This window comes from Chrysoperla carnea, chromosome 2, assembly GCF_905475395.1.
Source record: "Chrysoperla carnea chromosome 2, inChrCarn1.1, whole genome shotgun sequence".
In the NCBI taxonomy this organism is placed as follows: Eukaryota; Metazoa; Arthropoda; class Insecta; order Neuroptera; family Chrysopidae; genus Chrysoperla; species Chrysoperla carnea.
The window spans coordinates 75624793-75645708 of record NC_058338.1 but is presented as its reverse complement, the minus strand read 5'-3'; the positions used below and the strand labels follow the sequence as shown (position 1 = coordinate 75645708).

The following is a 20916-nucleotide window of genomic DNA, read 5'->3' as shown; positions in this document are numbered from 1 at the left end:
AACTTGGTACTAAACTTTATACACTATGTATATTTCATACATACATGGTATAAAAGACAAAACGCTTGATTTTTTGTTATATGAAGTTGGACTAAGGACTAAGTCTTTATCAATTCTGAAAATTGTAAGGGTAGATTTCTCCACAACTAATCGGTGGAAAAAAAACTAAATTAAAACCTTAATAAATTATTGAACACAAATTTAAACAAATATATTTTCAATTTTGATGGTGAATGTTATAACTTGACAAGACGAAAAACAAGAATACAACTTTTCGATGCCTGAAGTCATTTTCAAAATATCGAAAATTGAAAATTTTTTTAAAATTAGTAACCTTTCGATATTTCGAAAAGCAAGGCAGATATCGAAAAATTGTATTCTTATTTTATGTCAACATCCATGAAGTTATAACTAAATTTACCATCAAAGTTGAAAATAAATTACAAATAATTTCAACCACAAGTCTAAACTTGCTTTGGCGCTCGTACTACCTTAAACATGACCAATTCAAGATATTTACTATGGTGCAAAATAAAAACGATTTTTTTCTGCAAGAATATGAACGCATTACTTTAAGATCTTCATTTTGTAATTTAAATAATAAAACTCCTGCTAACAAAAAAGGATAATTGAAACAAATAAATGCATCTGGAACTTATTATCAAATTTGTCTATGCGTATATATTTGTCGAAGATGGATTGCCGAATCAGTTGTTTTACAAAACTGTCGGTTGTTTTACAAAAAAACCTGTTCCTTTTCATAACCGCTGTACTACGTTCAGTTGGATTGATATTGCGCTACGGTTAAAAAAATTACTACCCAAGTTTAGACGTAATGTAGAATGCGCAGGAGCTGCGTTAGCTAAGCGAAATCTCTCAGAATTGAAGAAAAAAAACACATTTTTCTTAAAATCGAATATTGCATTTTTAATTTTTCCAAAATTTATATTTCGAAAAAAAGCGTTGTGAAAAAAAAATTACGAGTATATTTTTTTGCTAAAAACTGATCAAAAAATACAAAAAAAAAATTTATTTTGAAAAAATTCAAAATGTACTTTTTGCAATTTTCATTGTTGATAAAAATTTCCGAAACAAAATAATTTTTTATTAATTTACAATTTTAGTCTAATATCTAAAATTAGACAAAACTAAAATTATTTTAACTTTCAAACATAAATCAGTTAAGGTAGTCCGGCTGTTTGAGCAAGTACGAAGAATGTTCCTTTTTTGCGGTACATAATAATTCAAAGTACCTTGATCACAATAAACGCAGTTTGGGGCTTCTTGCGGGGCAAAATTTTGAATTTTTTCATTTTAAAAAAGTGATTTTTAACACAGTACCTTATGGAAGAACTCACGATAATGTTAATTGTACAAAAATTAATCAGTGATTGAGGTTCAAAAAAGGTTTCATTATGAATAAAATTTATCACAGATTCTATTTATGCAAAAAAACTTTACCTTACGGGCTGTCCAAAAAGAAAACATAAAAAAACTTTGGTTTTTGACGCTTTTACGGTATTTTTAGAGTATTTTATTACATTTACGTCACACAAATTGTCTAGTTTACGATATTTTTAGAACATTTTATTACATTTGTGTCATACAAATTGCCTAGTTGAATAGTTGACTAGTGACGTGACGGCCGGACTACTTCTATAAATATTATACAAAAATTAATTTTTCTTTACTGCTCATTAAAATACTTTTCAAATTGCAACTAATAACGGCCTGAAAGGCCTGTAATGTTGCCTGATTGCGATGAAACATTTCAACAGAACGATAAGATAAGAAAACGCCACATATAAGATCATATTTGTCTGCAAACAATAGAAAGATAAGTATAATTCATTCGTCATTCAAGTACTAAAATCAAGAGTGCCAAGAATTTGATAATCAAAAAAACTTTAGAGAAATCTATTTAATTTTAATTTTTTTATTTACATTTCACAGCAGGTCATTAAGAATTTGTCTGATAACTTTTCAATATCTAAGTTTAAATATGAAATTAGTTATCAGTTCATAAATATTTAAAAAAATTTTATGGTAAAATTTGTGAATTGTTTTACAATAAAAACTTTAAAAGACACTGTAATAAGAGTTATCTAAAATATTTCGGTTACTTTAGATGATACAATAGCTGATATATTATTTATTTCATAAAAGAAATTTTCTTATCTTTTTAAAAACTCAGATTTAAATACACTTGATAAGTAAACTCATTAAAAAATAAATAATTATAAAAATAAAAAATCCGACGACTGCGTTAAATAAAATCTGAAAAGGAAGAAACTAGTCCAGTAGTTTACATAACAACTTAACAACAGTAAGGGCGCATTATTGGAAAGGTTTGATTCGGTCTAGATTTAATGGGTCTCGGCTGTTAAGGTGATTGTAAACTTACAATATTGTAAAAAAAAGTGTTGGTTTATTACACGGAACACACATATAAACCAAATAGATGCTTTGTAGTAAAGTAATGAATTATTTTTGGCTTTACAATACCATACAACTACAAAAATAAAAAAAATATTGTGTGCAAACGATGCTTATAAATTTGATAATATAGATATCGTTCTTCAATCATCAATACTTATACTATAGTCGTCTCTGTTCATCAAATGATAGATCTTCGAATTTTAATAATTAAATTTAAATTTTGTTGTTATATCATCGGCAACCTTATTTTTATGGTATTATTATCAACTACACAATTTTTTAAATGATCATTTTTTCAGCCAATTTTGAACGATAAAATAATAATAAGTGAAAACAAACAATTGACTGGGTTAATTGTTGAAATACCATGAATAGATAGTGTTGATGACGTAGTCATTTGTTTTTTGATGTCCCGTAAAAAATATCCACTTTTAAAAGGCCACACACACATAACTGATTTTCTCATATTAATACATACTATAAAATTTGCACCTAATTAGCGCCCTCGTGGGTAAACTGTGATGTTTACAAAAAAAATGTTTCAGACAAAAGTTGTTTATTTTTTCACGAAGAACATTTTTTTAAATTTTTGTTCTATCTCTAACGGTATACAAGATGGGTCCTACGGACCCAAGACCCAATTGACCCATATTGCTCATTTACGAACTCGACCTCACTTTTTACGTTCTGAGTACGCTATAAAAATTTCAGCTTGATATTTCATTTCGTTTTTGAGTTATCGTGTTGGCAGACAGACGAACAAACAACCGGAAATGGACTAATTAGGTGATTCTATGAACACCTATACCAAAATATTTTTCGTAGCATCAATATTTTTAAGCGTTACAAACTTGGGACGAAACTTTACTATGTATATTTCATATATACATGGTATAAAAAGTCCGGTGGCCTAGGAATTTTTTGTGATTTTTAGAAACTTTGTTAATAAAAAAAATGTATTTATAAAATTTTATTGAAATCCCTAGTATTATCTAATCCTTGCATATCTCCTTAAAGTCGCTTTGCAAACTACTGGACTTGTTTCTTCCTTTTCAGATTTCATTTAACGCAGTCGCGTTTTTTATTTATTTTTTATTATTTATTTTATTTTAGACTTTTTAGTGTCCCTAAAAAACTCTCTCATTATACTCTATTAAAACTTTTAAACCAATTTATTATTCCTAATTAAATTAAAAACTTATAACTTATATATATTTTTTAATGTCCTTTATTTTGATACCCTACTCAATAGGTTAATTTTTTAATAGGTTTCTTAATTTTTTTTCATTAACGTATTACATTATTTTTTATCCCGCTTAATAATTACTTGCCCTGCATAATTATTGATTATTTTAAAAAATGTACCGAAATGACGATTCTCAACCATACCGTCTCGTAAGAAATATAAATATGTATATTACACAACAAGTCCCACTTTCAATTAAAATTCTTCCAAATTTCCGTAAGTGGCAAATCATTTGCCTACATAGACAACTTTTCGTAGACCAATACAATAATAATATCGTCTAATTACGAAGGGAAAATCTCCAATCATATTCATAGTGTCATTTGGAAAAACCAGCGTATTTTTGAACAGTAATTTTCTAATGTATATCTATAACATATTTTAAATTATGACTATGTTTATAAATAAAAAAATAATAAATAATAAAAATAAACAATCATAAATTGCTAAAATTGCTGACAAAAGCAAAAGTTTAAATACTAAAAAGTTTTAATAAAACAGTATAAATTTTCTTTATTTTTTACACTTTACAACACAGTTTTTTTTTCGCCAAGAAACATGAGCATACTTTTCGAAAGCTTTTTAAAATTGCGCATCATTTTTACGAGAAATTCGACTCGAAAGAAAAAAGCGTTTAAAGTAAAATATGAGTACCGCATTTTGTCAATTGATTCTTGATTAGAAAAGCTTATAGATTAATATTGTGAATCTTGCCAGAAACCCTATTAGTCCAATTTTTGTATCCCCCCCCCCCCTCCAAATAAACAGTTAAACATTTTTTTGAATCAAGTAAATGTTACTCTTGATTCTATGGGTTATTTAACGTCTAAAAAAAAAAAAGCTAAAAAAACAGGGCATAAAATTAGATTTTTGAGTTTATCAAAATTCTTAAATAATGTTTGAACATCCTTTAATAAAGATCTGAAGACTAATACAGGTTATAACACTGTTATTAATAAGAATTATAACATCTTTAAAGAATTAAAAGTTGAGGCTTCAAAATTAAAGAATCTGTAATTTCTCTTCAGAACTTCATAAAGGATGTTCAAACATTATTTTAGAATTTTGATAAGCTCTATAAAATATAATTTTAAGACCCGTTTTTGTGCTTTTAAAATGGCCTTTTTGGAGTTTTTCTAAACATTAAACTGTTTATATCTCGAAAACGAAGAAGTTTACGAAAAAATCACAAAGAGCCTTTTTGACGTTAACTAACCCATAGAATCAAGAGCAACTTTTACTTGATTCAAAAAAATGTTATCTAACTATTTATTTGGAGGGAGGGTATACAAAAATTGGACTAATAGGGTTTCTGGCAAGATTCACAATATTAATCTATAAGCGTTTCTGATCAAGAATCAATTGACAAAATGCGGTACTCATATTTTGCACACTCAACTCCATTCAGCGCCTGTTCTAATATTCAAAGTCATAAAATCAAACGCCATAATAAAATACCATTCATTCCTGATCAAAAGCCATTTGAATTTTCCCTAACATATTTTTTAATTCTCAAATAAATCAAATAATATATTATTCATAATTTATCTCTATAGAGTGTCTTTTTTAAGTTGGCATATGCATGAAACTCGTAAAAAGTTTTATCGATGAAAATGGGTGTATGAGAAGAGAGTATTTCTCCCATATTTATGGTTGCATTTCTTGAAATGTGATAAGTTAGCGCAATAAAATATATTATTGTTTATCGATATATTATTATTTATCAATATATACTAAATTTAGACAATATTGTTATTGTACAGTGTTATTCATGATTGTTGAATGATTATTTCTAGAAAGAAATTTCAACAATTTCAATTTATTGGCAATGACTTTGCTTACTCTCTAAGATGCAATTTCTCAAAGCGGGCACTCCAATTCATTGTTTTCGTTACCTAATATTCTATACTGTATAGCAATTTAAAGTTAAAAGAAATGCTTACGTAGACGCTAGTGTTCAGGCTTCAAAAATAAGCATGACTAAAAACGATTAGTCATTAAAGCTATTGTACTTGCTTCTTTATGCTAATTTATTTGCTAAAAGACGTATATTTGCTAAAAGTAAAATAGCTTTCAATTCATAAACAATAATTAAATTAGTAATTGTATCAAAACAATTAAAACCATTATGATATTTAATTGGTAATAATTGAGGTCTGAAACAATGCTAATTTTTTAAGGGTCCGTAGAAAGTTTTTTAAAAGTTTTCTATGTTTTTTTACAAGGAAATCACAAATAAATCCAGAGCAACAATGTTTAAGCTCGATTTTTTTGCTAGAAAATCATAAAAGTCAAAATTTTTTGATCACAACAAGCGATGGAGTTAACAACAGGGCGAAATTCATTTCTTTTCTTTTTGACAAAAATCGAAAGATCATATATAAGTTTTATAACAAAACTGTTTTTTTTCTTCATGATTTTTAACCCAGTTGCTAGCTTTTATTTACATTTAAATGTGTGAAGGGGGTGGGTATCCCGGATGAAAAATTTTTCTCAGTTAATTGATGTTATAAGAAAGCCTTTTGTTCATTTGTTATCAAATTTTGTGTTGCAGTCTGGATTTATAAGCATTTAGATTATTTAATCAACCCTTAGCATGCGAAGGGGTTGGGTATCCCGGATGAAAACTTATATATGATCTTTCAATATAAACAATCAAAAAATAATTATTTTTCGAATAATAAATAAAAACAATCAATCAAAAGCCATCGAAGATTAGTTTGTATATCTTTCTAACAAAATAGAATTTGGCATGGAATTCTAATGGCAAACATAGTATATGACGTCAAGTAATATGTATTTAATTTTAATTTTATTTAGTGTCATCTCTTTTACGGTATTTTCATAATTTGTTAAGAAATGCGAAAACAAACCATCGATATTCCTTTGTAATAATTTAATATAAACCCAGAAATCAATTTTTTAACCTCCACACAGGTCGTATCTTACACCAGATCTTTCTCGTTACAAGAAAACTTATTGTTATCCCGAGCATGTGCTGCACCTTGAAGTATGGAACCCTCTATGATAAGGTTAAATGACTTGACTTTTTTTATACAGAATGATTTTTTTAAAAGTTTCCAAGTAATTTTTCAACGAACGGATTTAATTATCAAAAATGGGAAAACGTAGATCTTCTTATTTTATAGCGGAACTAGCGACCCGCCCCGGCTTCGCACCGGTCCAATGCTGATACTAAATACACTACAGAAAAACTGTGAACGTTGTATATAAAAACATAGCGGCCCGCTCTGGCTTCGCACGGGTAGAAAATATATAGCCTATGTGATTAAAATCGATCCAGTAGTTTTGATTTATTCATTACTGCCCGTGGCCCGCACGCGTTAAATTTGGAGTAAAACAATCCTCCTTTCCCTATACCATGAAGATTTCCTGCTATCTTTGGAATATCTAAATTCATACACTACATTTTTACTTATTTACTTTTTACATTTTTAACTATTTATTTTATTTTTACACATCACATTAGAAACCTCAAAAATAACAGTACTTCTCCACTATTTAATGGATGTTATTATACATATAAACCTTCCTCTTGAATCACTCTATCTATTAAAAAAAACCGCATCAAAATCCGTTGCGTAGTTTCAAAGATTTAAGCATACAAAGGGACATAGGGACATAGGGACAGAGAAAGCGACTTTGTTTTATACTATGTAGTGATGATCAAAATGTATATAGTTTTCTTCTACGAGGAGGTCTTCCGGGTCAAACAATGATTAACTTTGTTTTTTAAATTATACAAACTATTTTTTGTAGCAGATTCTGATTCCTTGCTTAAAAAAGACTAATTTTTTTAGGCCTTAATTTTCGGTACCTGATTTTGCGGGGTTTGAAGTCAGTAGGAATAGTATGGGAAACAAATTTTATGGGAAAAAATAACTTTCTTTTCGGTAAATAATGAATCTGAACAATAAATTATTATTTTGAGAATTTGCTGGCTAACAATTAACGTGGGTCTAGGAACGAGGTCTAGGAAAAAATTTGTTCAGGCGTAAAGTTTTTCATAGAGAACCAAAAACTACTAAAACAAATGAAAACAAACAATTGAGTTAATTAGAGTTAATCAATGTCGATTCCACCTTATGTATAGACATTGGTGATTATCGTTAGTTGTATTACGTCATATAGGTAAAGAAAGATAGTCACTGTTACACACACAAAGTAATAAGAATATCCCTCTGCTCACTTCCTCGTGTACATCGTAATAAACAAACACATACATATATACAAAACATGTAATATTTTAATATTAGACATGTATACACGGTACTTATATTTGTTTTAACCTGATTGGTGCCCTCACGGGTAAACAGTGATTTTTACGAAAAAATGTTCCATTGTTTATTTTTTTGTAAGGAACATTTTTTACATTTAAATTTTTGTTATATCTCTAATAGTTTACAAGATAGGTCCTATGAACCCAAGACCCAATTGACTTATGTTGCTCATTAACGAATTTAACCTCACTTTTTAAGTTTTGAGGACGCTATAAAAATTTCAGCTCGATATCTCTTTTCGTTTTTTAGTTATCGTGTTTACAGACAGGCAGACAAACGGATAGACAGACAACTGGAAATAAACTAATTAGGAGATTTTATGGACACCTATGTCAAAATTTTGTTCGCAGCATCAATATTTTTAAGCGTTACAAATTTAGTACTAAACTTAGCATACCTTAATATATTTCATATATCTTTACGAAAAGAAAATGCCTCCTTTTGCACCATAAAGGCGTCTAAAAAACTATATTAATTCTCTTTCATTCCTCCTAAAAATGAGCCGATACGTGTTTTTTCATTTTTTTTATTTTCCACTACGTTTTCGAAATATAAGTGTGGAAACTATTTAAAAATGCATCCTGTATAATTCATCTCAAATAAATTTCACTGGCACGTATTATGCTCAAGGTTATTGAAAAAAAACATATACAAATTCATCCATAGCATAACCAAGGCTTATTGAACAATTGTGCAAATAATTGAGAATATGTTTTAAATATCTTTGTTTATTTATACAGTATATGAATCGGTGATAAAGTCAAAGGCGTCATTTTAATTTTTTTTTTTGCGAGTCACGCAAGCGATATTATTAATATTTAAAATTATTTATTTAAAAATTGCAGCCTTAACACAATTAACTCGACCCGCGCGGAATTCCGCTCCCCTAGTTACCGTAACCCGTGGGTACTCTGTACCCGTGGCTAAAAATAACAAACAACAAATTTCGTAAAAAAGTGGTAAAAGGAATCAAAAGTTCTTAAATTAATATTAGGAGAACATGCATTAAAAATAGTAATTATATGTCTAGAATATTAAAAGAGTATCTGTAAAAACTAACATGTTTGCCTAATAATATTTTGAGTATTATATGTCTGAAGTATTAAGCGAGCATTTGTAAAAACTAACATGATTGCTTTATAAACTTGTTATTTAAATTTATGATATTTTTCATTCAAATTATTTGTCTAGCGTGTTTTTTCCTAAGCGGAACATTTTAAGACCGTGATTTTTCGTCAAACCTAGACATAATAAGCTTGAAAATGAGGGGTGAGTCATGAAATTTTGCTATAGTAATCCCTATATATTATAAATGAGAAAGTAAGGATGTTTGTTTGTTTGTTACGCTTTCACTCAAAAAGTAGGAAATGGTTTTTAATGAAACTGTACAGCAATATAGCGCATACATCAGAATAACACATGAGCTATAAATTAAAAAGATATAGATACTAAACAAACAAAATTTTTTTTAATAAATTTAATCTGACATTAACTATTTTAAAGATTTCTGTAAAAATTTAAAATAGTATGTCACAATTCATGGCTACCTTTTCTGATATACTCAATGAATTATATACTTTACAATTAAAAAAATTCAAAACTGTGCATATCTTTTAGCTGTGTAAAACAGTCTCTTCAAGTGTTATGGAACGTTGATAAGTGAGATCAAAAGAGGTGGAGGCTATACAGTAGTGGTTTTAACTTTTAAGCAAAGTGAAGCGGGCGGGTACCAAGCTAGTTATATATAACATTTAAGTATGTTGGCTGAAATAATTTGCTATTTCATTCCTGCATATCTAAGATTATCAATCCGCTCACACATTTTTAACATTATCAACGATAACGTAATCATAATAGTGATTTTGAACATCATGATTTTGAAACGCAACGTTAATAATTTCCGCTCACGTGATATTATATTTCTTCACACCAAAAGACATTAATAATTATTCAGAAATATTACTTATACTTAATTTATTAATTCAAAGTGTTTGTTTTCGAGCCTAATAGTACAATTTAATTGATTCGCATTGATATTTTTGCTAAATAAAAGCTATTTTAAGGTAGTCCGGCTATTTGAGCAAGTACGGTGAATGTTCATATTTTTTTTGCGGTAAATGACAGTTAAAGTTAAGTCCCTTGATTACAATAAACACAGTTGTGGGGCTTTTTGCCGATCAAAATTTTGATTTATTTCATTTTAAAATTGTAATACACAGTACACAGTACTTTATGGAAGAACTCACAATAATATTAACTGTGTAAAAATTAATCGGTGATTGAACTTCAAAAGTTCTCATCATTTTCAAATTTATCACAGATTCAGTTCTGCAGTTTGTGCAGAAGAAAAATATCTTACGACACTTTCCAAAAAGAAAACATAAAAAAATATTGATTTTTGAGGCTTATGCGATATTTTTAGAGCATTTTATTACATTTACGCCACACAAATTGCCTACTTGACTAGTTAACCAGTCACGTGACAGCCGGGTTGATTGCTCGATTATTTAAATAAATAAATGACTTCAAAAGTCATTATTAAGGCATATTTAACATTGGTTTTATGATAAAACGATAGATGGATATGTTTTCATAGATTAATCCAAAACTAGTCGGTGGAAATTAAAAAAACTATTTAAATTAAAGTTAAAATCTTAATAAATTATTGAAAACAAGCAAACCCGTTGTGTCCGACTAATTAAGGATGTATGAGAAAGGCAGTGGGCACACAAATTTAAAAAAATATACATTTTCAATTTTGATGATGTTATAACTTGACAATATAAGACGAAAAGCATGAATAAAATTTTTCGATACATTACGTAATTTTCAAAATATCGAAAATTGAAAATTTTATTTAATTTTTTAGCTTTCGATATTTCGAAAACCAAGGCAGATATTGAAAAATTTTATTCTTATTTTTCGTCTACATTCATGAAGTTATAACACAATTCATCATCAAAGTTGAAAATAAGGTACAAATAATTTCAATCCTAAATCTAAAATTGTCTGGTGCTCGTACCTTAAGAAACAATACTTCACATTTTATAGAAATTGTTTATAAAGGTTAATACACTCCAGTTTGAAAATTTATTTAAAGGAAATTGAGGATTTATAGATCCTCTCCTTCCCATTGTAGGTACAATGCCTCTCTCCCATTGGGATTTTAAAATCTCTATAAGTCACCTAAACTTTAAATAGAAAGTACTGAAATCAAAGCAGGCATCACTTACTGCCTTCATACCTAAATTATCCAAAGTTATCAAAAATATATTTTTACGGCATTATTTGTTAAAAATATCACATGAAGCTGATAAAACCAAAAGCGTTTTTATTACACTAAAAATCACTTATGTATAGATTGGTTTGGAAAAGCATTAACAAATCAAATACTTATTTCGAAATTGTTAGAAAAATTTAAAATAAAAATTTTGGAATATAAGTTCTGAAAGATTTTTAACCACAACAGGTACAATTCGTTTTAAAATCGATGTACAAACAAAAAATAGAATAAAATTTAAAATTTTATTCAAAAAGTTATCTATAAATAATGGCACAGAACCACTTGCCAACAACGAGAGTATTAAGTTGAAATCATTAAATTTTCCAAGAACTTTTCCTCAAAAATTAAAAAACCAGAAGTTGGTTATTTTTATATGTAATTATAATTAAGGAGCCAAAGTTGAAATGATATGATTATTATATTAACCATTAAGCTGTTTATTTGAAACGGTTACCGTTGAAACTTGGTATATGACCTTTTTGTACGCTTATGATTTGAAATTTTCAAAAATTGTTTTATTTTTCACGATATCTATTTGATTCAAAAATTCACTACTTAATCGCAGACAATAGCCTGATGTTTAATATTAGAAAGCCAAAATTTCTTATTGACTTGCTAAAGAAGTCAATATCATCCATTGAACCAATATCTTCTATTCGGCTTAAAATTCAACCAAGGTTATCATTTTATCGGTCATTAATTAACCAGTTCATTAACGACGTGCAATAAGATTTGCCCTCAAGCAACCTTTTTTTAAAAATAACTAAATTTGAATAGTAATTAGCATAGTTTTAAAAAAATAACCAAACTATGAACAACTGACCAATCCCCCCTATGTTGTCATTTTAAAAAAAAAAAACTAAGAAATCCAATTATTTAAAATTTCTTCAATACTTTAATCATTTTAGTTAACTAACAGCAATAGCAATCAATAGTAATCAGAACACTCCAGTCGCAACTACAGCCTTGGCAAAGTGTATTAAATAGCTTTAAAAATAATAACTTCCAAGAATCTCATAGAAAGACTGGTTTTTTTTTATAAAAATGAAGTATAAATCTTATGTTATTTTAACTTGTTTATTGAGTTCATGTAAGTAAATAATATATTTTTTTTATTTTCAATATTTTTGTAGAAAAAAAATTCGTTAGTATTGCGAATTAATTTTCGCATAATAACGTTAAAGTTGTGATTTAACAAAATATTTAGTACAATAGTTAAATAATAACGTATTTAAAGTTTTTAATTATATTTTCATTAATTTTAATAAATATTTTTCTAAATACAAATGAAAAACAAAAATAAAATAACCTAAAATTTATAATATGGCAACACTGACATGAACTTCGTTTTTTTAAGCCATCGATTGCCATTGTTTTATTATACTATAGGTTACATGGATACTAAAAATTGAATTATGCATATTTATACTTATTCAATGAATATTTAAATATTTATTAATTGTTTTACTTACATTTTATTACTTAAAAATCCTTTATATTCACTAATCACACAAGATCACTTACCAAAAAATGTTTATAAACACAGAAATATATCGGTAAAATGATAATTGTCTGTATAACGTTTGCGCATAAGTTTTTTAAGTGAATTGTCATACGGACTCATACCTCTTGTCTGGTATTTAAATTAATAAAAAGTTCAGCGATTTGAATTATTTATGTTTTTTTTATATGCCTTTGAATTCTGAGGTCTTTTAAAATTAGCTCATATATTTTGAATAAACAAAAATCAAGATCTCTCAATGCATTCTGTAAACGTAATCGTACTTCAAGTCTTTGAACCATTATTATAGACAGTTGCCTTAAACAGAATTTTATTTCAAAACTAGTAATTCCTCTTTAAAACAATATTTCCTCTTACACTTATTACATTATAATAATTTTATTTTTATTCGTTATAATTTTCGAATTTCCGATGCTTGAATGAATTAAAAAAAATAATAAGATTTATTTTAAATATTAAATAACGTCTTTCTGTCATCTGTTCAAAATGCCGTAGCAAATATCTTAAATTTGGTGATGATTGCAGAATGATTTTCCCTTAAAAATTTTGGCTTGATAGTATTTTTACATTATTAAATGACCTTTAAGATAACTTAGGATAATTTAGTATGAAATTTGGGAGCAAATTATTTGACGAAATACGCGTACTCTCGGTCTCAAGTCGCCACGGTACACGTAAATTAAGAATCATTATTAGATATTGCCGCAAATATTTGGCACTCATGTTATTTGGACAAACAGGAGAAAAAATTTGGAGTACGGCAAAAAAATTTCATAATTACTCAGTAATGTCGTCTAAAAGAATTGTCATTTAAAATTAAGCGAAATTTTAATTGTGAGTAGGAAGTCTCGGAGCTCTTCATTAGTTGGCAAGGGATTACTGCCATCCAATTCTAACAAAATCTGTCCAATTCCAAAAAATTGTTTCTAACAAATTCAATTTGAAACTTTAAAGTAAATGTACCATATTACGAGATGTTTAGGCATAACTGATTGAAGGATGTTTTTTTATAAACCCTTCATACCAATGCCGACCTGGCAATGCTTCTTTACAACTTATTTAACTTAACAATGCAACTTATTTACTCCTTCAAGGTTTAAAATTAATTTTTTGGAAGGAATTTAGGAGTAAATCTTTTGTTACATAAAAATCCATTTTGCCCATAGCTATGATCCATTTAACAATTAAAATCTGTTCATCGCTTGCTACCATTGTTGCAGCTCCTACCGAAGTCTATTTACATTTTTCATTAACTTTGTCGTAAAGCGTTTTATTTGGAATTTTGAAGTTTTGTACACACGCATTCCATTTTTTATTTCTTCCATAGCTTGTTCAAGAGTTTCTGAGGTATTTTTGGGAGGTCATTTTCTGATTCTTTTTATAATATTAAAATTATTTTAACATAATCATATAATCATCATTGAAAACTAATTTAAATAACAACATATAAGAAAAATTTCAATTTTCTCCTTTACAATGTGATACTTCCGGAATTGCATACATAAACAAAAACTATGTTCATTATTCCAAAAGTTAAAAACATATTACATACTTATCATAAAAAGTAAGTAGGTATTTTAGAAATAATTTTAATAAAACAAAAACCGTATTTACTGCTTCTACTGGTATAAAATATTTTATTAATTATAGCTCCAATTTACAATAAGATTTAAACATAATTACTTCTTATTTTTCCTAATTACGGTATTCCCAGTGGCGGATTTACCAGCAGGCTGAGTAGGCTGGAGCCTAGGGCGGCAAATTTTAAGGGGCGGCAAATTTAGTTCATAAATTTTTTATTTCGATTGACAAAATTTAGAAAAAATTATAATACACACACAAAATACGAATTTCAAAAATTATAGAGGAATTAAAATATTCAACAAAAACCGAAATATAGTCCTATATACAGTGCTAAATAATAAATTTCTGGATCATTAAAAAGTCTGTCTTTATTCCTGCGAGATCAGAATCTAGGAAGCATTTATCCAAACTTGGATATAGTACTTCGTATGGCTCTTTGTACACCAGCGACAAATTTTTCAGGTGAAAGAAGCTTCTCTTGCTTGAAGAGAGTAAAGAACTACCTCCGATCGACTTTAAGTCAAGAAAAGCTAAACGCTTTAGCTCTCTTGTGCATAGAGTCAGAGCTAATAAACAAGATTTCGTACGACGATATAATAAATGATTTTGCGAATTCAAAGTGTCGCAAAATAGTATTGTAATGCTTTTATAATTTGACTTGAATTATAATACTAACAAATAATTAAAAAAGGATATATTTATTGTGTTGTTTTGTAACTGTAAGTGTAATAATAAATATTTATCAACGTTCGCCAAATCTAGATTTTTTGTGTAAGCTTTATTCCTATTACATAAGTATTGTATAGTTTTAACACATACCTTAACTTACTTTAAAATTGGTACATGTTTGAGATATTTTTTGCATAAAATATTGTTTTTTGATAATTCTTTGCTGTAAAAATAATCAAGGATCTAACACGGTACCATAGTTCTCGATGATACTAACCATACGGGAAAAGTTGATGTAATGAGGATAATGGAGCACAAATCATAAAGTTGCAAATTTATTGATAGATAATTGATATGATTGTGAACTAAGATATCAAAATTTAGAGGCGGCAAAAATTGAATAGCCTACGGGCGGCAAATCTCTAAATCCGCCACTGGGTATTCCCGTAATATGGTTCACTATCACTGATTTAAGAATATAATTACGGGAATCATAAAAACAATAAGTTATAGAAAATAATAAATTAAAATGATTTTTATCAGCTTTAAAACGATTTATTTATTCATTCCAACCAATATTTTTACATATTTAAATATAATAAACTTACCAGCAAACTTGTAAATTCTGAACAATGTACTACTATCACCTTACGTACACAGACAACATATTTACAATAAATTCAGGTGTTAACTGATCGCTTGTTTTAAATACGCGTGCCGATCGCGTGTTTTTCGATCGGCACGGGTATTTAATTAATCAGTTTTTTTCAAAAGTCGATTACTTGTTCATATTTTAGTTCTAGAGGCTGTGTTATTGTTTAAAATTACAAATTTATTTAATGTTTCATATTTTTTTATGAAAATAAAAAATTCCCGAAATAACGTACTACCCCGTAATAATGTACATTTACCTTAACTCAAATTTTGGTATCCTTCTTTAATTAAATCGTTTGTTTTAATATTATTTTGGAGACGAGACTATTTTCAATAAAATGTAGTTGGCGTGGAAAATTCAAAATTATGTTACTTTTATTATGTCAAAATTTTTTGGGAATTTATTCAAAATTATTAGTCTCTGTAATTGTTTTTTTTTTTTTTTTTGAAATTATTTTATCCCATTTTTCACAATATCTGTTATTCTAAATATCTCGTATATTTTGTTTCATTTCATTTAGGGTCCCCAACCAAAATATTATAATATAACCTTTATAAGAGCAATTAGGACACAATCCTGCCCATCTGATTCATTCAAAACCGACTTTGCCTGTTTTATAGAATGTTTTGAAGACAATTTGCGATTACTGCATTTATAAATGGAGCTAGATTAGAGAACCACCAATTATAACATGTTTTAACTTCCCAAACTATCTGCATATCAAAATTACAATCAAAATAAGCAGTAATTTTTACATTTGATTCTCATTTTGGAATCACTTCATTTCAATTTTAAGTTATTTAAATCTTTTACATTTAAAATTATAATTTTTTAGGTCTGGGTCAGCAAGTGCCACCTCCAAAGCCTGGTTCTGGTAGCCCAGTTTCATTTGTGCCACCACCTCCAAGAAAAACGAATCCAGATTTAGCAAAATTATCATATGTGCCAAATCCTATAGGGCCAACATCTGTTGTGAAACCTGTACAAGCACCACCAAATTTAGCTACACCTGCTTCGGTTACCCCTAGCACAACTAAACAGTCGTATGCCGGTGCTGCTGCCGTTCAAAATGGAGTAACTACACCTGGAAAATCTGGTGTTTCAACACAGGCAACGCCAACTGCAACGAAAAAACAAGGTCTAATAACAGATCCAGAACTTCGAACTTTTTCAGAAGAACTTTTAAGCAAAGATGTCAACAATGTTGCCAAATATGTAACAATTAATTTACAAACTAAACTTGAACGTAATGACACCACCGATAAATCACCATTGCCGTAAGTTTTTTTCTACAATAGCAAAGTGTTCACAATCCGATAAAGTCGGGAATTATGATGACCTTATCGGGGTAAATTTTTTTTCTACAATAGCAACGTCTTCACAATCCGAGAAAGCCGGGAATTATGACTTTATCGGGTTAAAATGATTGACTACTGTTGTTGAATATGTAGGGAACAGAAGATCTAAAAAGCACAAAAATTTAGTTCATTTGACGCTTACAAAATACTGCCGAAATTCTTTCCAAAATATAAGGCTTCATATTTTAATTCGAGCGATATACCATAGAAAATACTCAGCGAATTTCAAATGCTAACAAAATAATCATAACAAACAACTTTTTCACGTTTATACCAGTAAGAAGAAGAAGTAAGAAACGGAATACCATAAGTCCGTGGGTTTATGTTATCTTTTTCCTGGCGCTATCTCTCTGTTTAATACGCTGTTATTATATTGGGTATAATTTTTCGATAAAATCTATTATATTAATACTTTGCCCGTGTGACATTTTGTTATATTTGAGAATTTTTTGACATTGTTTATCCGTACTGTGCTGCTCCAAGGGAATTTCGTTATGAATGCAACTAACAAAAAAAGTCTATTGTGAATAATTATATTTCAATTCTTATTAACATGTTTTAAATTACAATAGATTATTAACCGTGAAACCAGAAGCATTTAAAGTACCATCTGTTACAAAATTCCGTGCTCTTCTTGATAATTATATCATGGACTCTGCTGTAACTGAAGAAGTAACACCTTTAGAACGTAAAGAAGAAAATGACTTCTTGGACACAATCATTTCAACACCAGTAATGCAACATGCTAGACAACTTTTAATGTCAAAAGGTAATGTAACTAAAAGGTAATGCACCCGTATGCTAGTACTTCTATGGGTACTGAAATTCACCTTCCCCCCAATCAACCCTAAGTATTCCCTATGAATTATTCCCTAAGAATTTATCTCATTAAACAATGGGAGATAAACAAATTGTATAAAATCACCATTAATTAAGAACAAAAAATCATACAAAAATATTCCTAAGCCTTTTTCCTTCAACTAAAACTACAAATTGTTTGATTCGGTGGGAAAATTTGGAACAATTAATCCTTACGACAAATTATATAATAAATTAGCGGTAATTCAGTAGATTGTCAAATTATTCCTCAAATTTTTATTTATAGACTACTGCGCATAATATAGGTAACTCGGGAAAGAAATTTATTTTTTACTGTTTAATTCATTACTTTGTTTTAAACAGCTTAAACATCAATCATTTTTGAAATTATGATTGCCGGTAACTTGATCAGAGATTCAGAGCTATCATTATTCATATCAGATATATTCTGCAGCAAAGAAAATTTCAACAAAAAATACAAAAATTATTTACTAACGTCAAATTATAATAAACCTATCAGTCGTTATTTAATCAAATTAATTCTATGTATGTTTTAACATCTTTTTTTTTTTTTTTGAAATTATCAGAAAAATAAAAATTTCGGAAAACCCACGATTATCTCAACAAAAACTTGAATTTCTGATTGCAAGACTTTATCTTGACACGTTTTCATACGATAACTTCAGAAAGTAGATTTGTTTGTAAAAGCCATCATTGAGTGATTTTAGGGTCAATATAGTGGCTTGATTTTGAGGATCGAAAATTTTAATCTTTAATCATTAAGTTAATGTATAGTGAATATAGAAATAAATTTTTTACAAAAACTGTTTATTTTTCTTTTAAGGATTGATTAAAGCTGATCCAAATGATTTCAAAGATAATTTAAAACGACTTTGGTTTACATTGTATTCACGTGGTGATGGAAAAATTGGATCAAGTGGTTTTGAACATGTATTCATGTCAGAACTAAAAAAAGGTGAATTGCAGGGTTTACATAATTGGATCTACTTCAGTGACCAAGAGGCCGCTAAAAAAGTTGATTATTTAGGATATTTACGTAATATTAACTTAGGAGATGTAAGTACTGACAACTTTTAGACCCTCGCCTAACATTTGCTATTTAGAAAAACCGGATATATGTTCGCATGATTAGTTGACGTATATGGGAATTAAAGTCGAACTCTGCTAATAGCAATCATTTACATACCTCGATGTCTACAGAAGAAAATACAGTCTGCAAAATATTAGTGAATGTTTGGCACGGCCAGTTTTTTAGGTTTGATATGTTAATAAATTTGTATTTATATTTATTTGCAGAAAGGACAAGTAGTTAAACTCCGTTTCAAATATAACAACCAGGTGAGAATACCTAAAACATTATTCATTGGTACAAGTCCCGAATTCGAGTTCGCTTTATACACCGTATGCTATTTGTTGAGAGCTGATTCTCAATGTCCAGTTAAAATGAATGGAGTGAAGTTTAATATTAAAACTTATAATTATAAGTATCGAGGAGTAAGTTCAATTGGAAGTGCATATGCTGAGGTTGCATAAGTATGTTACATCGAACAATTAAGCCATAAATTAAAACTTCATCAATAAGAAAACGCATTTATTTACTGTAATAATTGTATGTCATTCATAAAATTGTATTTTGTGTAAAATGTTTTTATATTTTAAAATGTGACTTAAAAAATGTAAAAGAATTTCTCTTACAATTTTTTAAGCTGGAAGAGTAAAAGAGCTTTATGAAAAATAAATTTTATTTGTAATAATTATTAAATATTTTATTATCAACTAGCTGCTTCCCACCAACTTCCCTAAATAGTCCCAATTGCCTGTAAGTTTTCAAAACAAAGAATATTTCCTCTTTACCTCTGTTATTAACTGATTTCAAAGTATTAACCTGGTTTTGGAAATTTAAGCATTGTAATATTATCATAAATATATTTTTGTATTGGTTTTAGTCATAACGATCTTCGTTTTCACGAAAAATTTCGTTTAAAATTTTTGATTTTCATATTTCATATCAAGCATATTTCGAATTTTTAAGTTTTAATATCATAATACATTACAAGATATCGTATTTTCTATAAACAAAGTCATAATTTTTATACAAGATGTTAAAAAGCTACTTTAATTAATTAATAACATATAACATAATTTTTACTATTTTATGTTATCCAATTTAAAATAAGTTACAAATTCAAACTCTAGATGGATTTATTTTCATTGAAGGCTCGCTACTTCAACTCTCTTTTATTTGTAAAAAAATTGGCTGCGCCAGCCGAAATGATCGATATCTATTTTTTCTTTAAAGTACGTGGAGTGCCGTTACTAACTGAGTGATACTGAGCGATCAGTTCGGTTAGATCTATGGAGTGTAGAGGTAAAGGAACACAGTCCTTGTGGCTATTACAGTTATTAGCCTAAAAAGGTTTCAACAAAATAGCGTTAAATAAAGTGGCTAGAATGGTGCAATGGCGCTTGTGTAGCAAACGAGTAATTGATGTGAACTTCTCTATCCTTCTCTAATAACTTGTTTACTTCTCTGCCCTCCTCTTATTACTTTAAATGCTTTTGGGCAGACACTTTTTGACACTCCTTACCTCTATTCTCCATAGTTAGAACATAGAATAATGGCTAGAAATAGCCATTATAAAAATAATTATGTTTTTGAATAAATAAAACGGTAGTTGCGTATTAACCTCCGTTGAGGCTGTGAGCAATCGGTTTCTATGGAAATTTGCGTAATTATATCATAAAAGAATCAGCCTAATCAAATTTAATGGTACTCCATTATCATTTGATCAGATCCATCAGAATTACATGAATCAAAATTTGGAAACCATTGTTTTGAAGTGCAGTCGCCAAGGACCTGGGTTGTCAGAGCGATTTTAAATAAACACAATAAAAAAAAAATTTGAAAACAAGATATGGCACTTCGATATGGGCGAAAATCAGCTTCTTAGATTTGTTTACAAACAGATTAATGAGACCTATAAATCTATTGACAATTATTTTTGCAGCAGCGTAATAT

At 28.5% G+C, this 20916-nt stretch overlaps 2 protein-coding genes across 3 annotated transcripts in view; one reads left to right on the top strand and one right to left on the bottom strand.

Annotated features, from left to right (window-relative positions):
- LOC123293326 overlaps positions 1–12868 on the bottom strand; it is a 70394-nt gene extending 57526 nt beyond the window's left edge. Inside the window, exon 1 of one of the 2 annotated variants that reach the window (XM_044874106.1) lies at positions 12742–12868. The gene's annotated coding sequence lies outside the window, so the exon portion shown is untranslated. The remainder of the gene's footprint in view (positions 1–12741) is intronic. The other variant, XM_044874104.1, reaches the window with a different exon arrangement.
- Positions 12167–19569, top strand: LOC123293327 (poly(U)-specific endoribonuclease homolog). The gene is made up of 5 exons (XM_044874107.1): positions 12167–12359; positions 16535–16976; positions 17630–17826; positions 18721–18953; positions 19194–19569. Exons 1-5 carry the CDS (start codon positions 12314–12316, stop codon positions 19428–19430), a joined length of 1155 nt encoding a protein of 384 aa, XP_044730042.1. The 5' UTR covers positions 12167–12313; the 3' UTR covers positions 19431–19569.
- The last annotated feature ends 1347 nt before the right edge of the window (positions 19570–20916 follow it).